This window comes from Alligator sinensis, unplaced genomic scaffold (assembly GCF_000455745.1).
Source record: "Alligator sinensis unplaced genomic scaffold, ASM45574v1 scaffold107_2, whole genome shotgun sequence".
Lineage (NCBI taxonomy): Eukaryota > Metazoa > Chordata > Crocodylia > Alligatoridae > Alligator > Alligator sinensis.
This window is the reverse complement of record NW_005843562.1, coordinates 56,763-61,736: the sequence shown is the minus strand read 5'-3', so window position 1 is coordinate 61,736 and position 4,974 is coordinate 56,763. Positions and strand designations below refer to the sequence as shown.

General features: G+C 52.8%; 1 protein-coding gene across 1 annotated transcript in view; it reads right to left on the bottom strand.

The window, feature by feature from the left end:
* The window catches only part of SIRT2 (sirtuin 2), a gene marked incomplete at its 5' end in the record, with an annotated part of 15,395 nt that overhangs the window by 3,180 nt on the left and 7,241 nt on the right, over positions 1–4,974 (bottom strand). The window contains 3 exon segments of the mRNA XM_025195529.1: positions 1–3; positions 643–699; positions 1,038–1,144. The exon segment at positions 1–3 is cut by the window's left edge and continues 78 nt beyond it. Of these exon segments, the coding sequence (XP_025051314.1) occupies positions 1–3; positions 643–699; positions 1,038–1,144 (167 nt within the window).

Below are 4,974 nucleotides of genomic sequence, written 5' to 3'. Positions count from 1 at the left end.
TCACTTCCATGTCCCCCCCATAGGGGAGAGAGGACAGTTTAACCATGCACCCACTCCCTTAAGTCCAGCCCTTGTACCCCAGGAGGCGCTGGGCACCGGCTGGGAGGGGTGAGGACCACCCGCCCACCCAGTGCTGCCCAGCAAGGAGGCACATACCCATTCCCCCCACCCCGCAATGGGCCTAGGTGGGATGAGACGCAGCTGATGGCACCGGCAGGGTCTTCCCTGCTGCTGCAGGTGGGGGCTGGTGCGGACAGGCTGGCACTGCAGGGTCATGACTCTAGCGCAGAGCAAGCTCCAGCATCAGAACGATCCCAGAGGAGTCGAGGCTGCTGCCCAGCCTAGGGCGGGGCGACAGGCTGGAGACCCCCCAGCCCCATGGGGCAGCTGAGCTTGCAGGGGGCAGATGCCAGGCTGTGCGTGGGTTGGGCCCGATGGGACCTGGGCGGTTTCCCGAAACGGGGCAGAACTCGCCACACTGAACCCAGGGGTCCGGGGCCCAGGTCCTCCGCTTTGCAGAAGCAGGGGCACAACCCAGGCGTCCCGGCTCTGCTCTCACCCCCAGCCGCTTCCCTGCGCAGGGAACCTAGGCATCCTGGCTCCCAGGCGCCTCGGGGCTGGGGTGGGGTGGGGCAGGTTTACCTTGAACTGCCCCGGGTACAGCTCCTTAGCCAAGGCGAAGAACGGCTCGGGGGTTTTCTGTGTGGAAAAAAGCAAACGGGCAAGTCTCTGGGGGCGCGTAGCTTTAAACAGCTTCCCCCACATCACTGCTACCCCCGTGGGGGCAGAATGGGCTACACCCTGAGCCCTGATTGGGGGGAAAGCCCCCCCCCAATCAGAGCCACCTCGAGATTGCCCAGCTTTATCATCACTCCCCCAGCCCTGCGCGTGACGGATCCTGACCTGGGAGAAGGGGGGGTTGTGTTGTGGGTACGGCCTCGGGGGCGTACCCCAGATGCGCGCGGGGAGGGGAGGGGAGGCAGGGGAGGACAGTGCCTGGCCGAAGGGGCACGGGGAAGAGGGTCCTGGGCCCGTACCTTGAAGAAGCGGATGTCGAAGATGGCTTCTGGGTACGGCAGGTTATAGCTCGTCAGGTTGGCGTAGAGCCCCGTGCCCGGCGACCGGAAATCCGGGATCCCTGCAGCTGGGAGACACCGGGGGGAGGCAGCTCAGGGGCCTGCGCCTTGGCTGGAGGTGGGGGTCGAGATGCGGGGGGAGGGAGAAGTGGGCTGGGGTCCCATGAGGATCTCCTCTTTGGCCCCACCGGTGTTACCCGCAGCTGCCGCGCTCCACCCCAGACTCAGCCGCGTTTGCCTGCCTCACGTTGCCTCACGTGTGACGTGCCCCGGAACGAAGCGCCCGCCCGGCTTTTTTCGGCAGAAGCAGCTCTTACCGTTGTGGAATCAGAAAAAATATGCGCCTTAAACTTTGACTATTTTAGTTATAAGATGACATAACCGCTTTGTGGAGAATTGCTGGCTCTGTATAGTAGAACAGATAAGAGAAAGTGTTTGTTCTTTGTAACTCCTCTGCAACTGCTTCGCTCAGCGCGGCCTTGAAGATAGCAAAAAGTATATACAACTCTGATTTGCAGGTGCAAGAAGGAGGTTTGTGAACTAACCTCGCCTCCCCCATTAGTTCCCATCCTGATTACAGCAAAGAAATAATGAAGTAATGTTATAGCCGCTTTTCATGCTAATTTCACTATATGATCACGTGAGTTGTAAGCAACTGTTAAAAAGTATATAAGCCTCCTGATTTTGCTCTTGGGGGGGGACCCCTTCCAAGTGCTTGGGAGATCCATGTCACTTTGGAGTCCCCCCTACAGCTGTAGTTTCTTTTGAATAAAAGCTTCTGCTGACCTGACCCAAAAGTATGCTGCGTGTGTTTCCACGACAATTCCTGGTGCCGTGACTCGGATCCAGAACACAGGCTGAGAAAGGAGGACCGCAGACTGCCCCCCCCGAACCCCGAGGCGCCAAACTTGAGAGGTAAGAGACCTAATTCAAAATCTCTATTGGGGTTTCGGAGGAGGACTGCCTGTAGGCTCCCAACTTGGCCGTGGTAACTGGATCTGAACCTTGTTAAAACAGGTCAGTCTGAACCTTACTGCCGGCTAAAATTTTCTGTCTGGTAAAGGATCCCATTTTGTGTCTGGTAACGTACGTTTTATTTAGGGAGAAACTGTATGAAGCACCTTCATCCTACAGCACATCGGGCTTGTCGTTAATTAACTAAGGCGGTGTGGGGGAGGAGGTCTGGCTGACTGAATGAATGTGCATGTGTGTGTATTTAGAAATATGAGCCACTGACCAGGTCTGAGACTACGGTTGGGTTCAGCCGCCCCAATTCTGCCTGACAGGGCAGTTTTGAAAGCAAGGGGGCCCAACTGGAACCTCGTGACCCAGTGGACAGGGCTTCCCAGTGATTGAATAAATGTGTGTGTGTGCATTTAGAAAAATGAGCCACTGACCAGGTCTGGGACTAAGGCTGGGTCTAGCCGCCCCGATTCTGCCTAAAAAAGGTAGCGTCGAAAGCAAGGGGGCCCAGCTGAAACCTCGTGACCCAGTGGACAGGGCGTCTGAGTGATTTTGTCTTTTCCAAACCCCTTGTCCCAGTAGCTTCTGCCGAGAGCAGGAGTGAAAGGATTCCTCTTGTGTTTCCCTTCCCATTTCCATTTTATGAGCCGGTGTCGGGTCAGAAGCCTTTTGTCTGGGCAGTGAAAAACTGCGGGGCAAGGCACTGAGCGGCCCGGACATCCTAAATAAGCCTCTCCTACGTCTCCCTGTGTGACTGAAAATGGGAACGAGTCAGTCTAAACAAGTTCCCGTCCCCCCTAAGGGGACTCCGGCGTACTTTATGTACACACACTATTCTCCCGAGGCTTGCAAGTACCTGGATAAGTGGAACTGGTATACTAGGGATGATCCTGTGAAGCATTTTCCACAAGAAGGAACATTTGATCAGGATAAAATAGTGCACTTAAGAGGGGCTTTAGAGTCCCGTGGATCCAAAACACCACAAAACCAGTGGGACGCGTTCTTTTATTGGTATGATGAAATGTCCAAAAGGCGGACAGAATCTCAAACTAGGAGCCTAAAAGACTCTCAAGAAAAATTAAAACAGCAGTTACAAGCTGTTCGGGAGAAATTGGCTGCTCCCCCAAATTACACGCCGGCCACCGCTCCGATGTATCCAGCATTGCCCGGGGCGCCCCCACCACCGGAGCCAGCAGAGGATATCCTTGACCTTTGTTCGAACCCTGCTCTCCTGGGACTCCCACATCAGCAACAACCGGTTCAACATCAGGCTGCAGCCCAGGCTAGTAACTCATTAGCTGAAGCTCCTTCAGTAAATCCATCCACGGAGCTTAATAGTCCGGACTCATCCACCATATCTGCCACTCAATCATCACCAGTGTGGCAATTTACTCCTGGGTCACAACCCACCACAGGTGTATTTAGAAGAATGGGAATAGGCATGGAAAGATCTCCCATCAATCTTAGATCCCGAGCTGCACAAGTTTACCCCCTAAGACAAATGCCAGGCATTGGCACCGATGGACAAAATATAGTAACCGTGCATGCACCCTGGACTCCAGGTGATCTCTACAATTTAACTCAAAAATTCCCCAAAATCAGGGAAGACCCAGAAAAATTTCAGGAAGAATTGCAGACTGTTATAAATTGTTATAATCCAACATGGGCTGACATTAATCAGCTCATGCGATCGATTTTGCCCAAGGAAACTATGCTACGTCTGTATGCTGCCTGTACTTGGCCAGATCAAAACCCAGGGATTGGCCAAGACTTTATTGACAAGAGAAATGCTTTGGTTCAGGCAGTTCTCACAATTTGCCCAAAAAAGGCAGACTGGACCAAAATAAATACCTGTAAACAAAACAAAAATGAACACCCCAGTGACTATTTGGAACGCCTCAAACAGGCATTTGAACGATACTCAGGAATGGATAACCCAGTCGGAAATGCTAAACAAGCAATAGTGGCAGCATTCATCCAGGGACTTAACCCTAAAATTGCTGAGAAAATTCAAACAGTAATTATTGGCTGGGAAACTAAAGATTTGACTGAAGTCCTTGCTGCGGCTAACCATTTTCATAACAAATTGGAACGGTCTAAAGACAATGCCGAGTTTAAGTTAATGGCCTTACAGATTTCTCAGTTGCAGGGTCCAGGTAGAGGAAGGGGACGAGGACGGGGAAGGGGAGGCCCGGGTAGATTCAGGGGAAGAGATAGATCCTTGAGCCCACAAAACCCAGGCTATGGGAACCAATGTCATTATTGCAAGCAAGAAGGACATTGGAAATCAGAATGCCCCAAGCGCCCCGGCCAAGGACCCAGACCCCAGTCCCTGCCCCCACCTCCACTTCCTGTCAATTTTCCCAGTGTTGAATAGGACAGCCTGAGGGACAGTGACATCATCGCTCCTTTGCTTGCTACTGACCAATCTGGTCCGTTTGTTGAATGCCTTATTTCTGGTAAACCTGTCTCCTGTCTTGTCGACACCGGAGCATCCCGCTCCACGCTAAAGGCTGCTGAGTTTCCTTTTCTACCTTATTCTCCTGAAACTATAAATGCTGTCGGTATAGGCGGACAACCTATCCCACATCCCGTCTCTGAACCTGTCTCCATCTCTATTGGCCCTTTGTCTGAAAATCATGCCTTTCTTCTTAGCCCCTGTGCACCTGTCAACCTTCTTGGTAAGGATTTGTTGTGTAAACTGGGATGCGTGATTTATTGTAGCCCAGATGGTGTTTACCTTGAGGTACCAGAACATAGGGAAACTGAGCTTGTGGCTTTGCTAACCCAGGAGTACTCTGAACCTGACACTTCCTACTTGCAAGAGGAACTGTTGGCACGAGTACCTCCACAGCTGTGGTCCACCCATGCAAATGAAGTGGGGCACATGCTGAGTGCTGAACCAGTGCGTATCATCTTGAACCCTGCCAAGCCA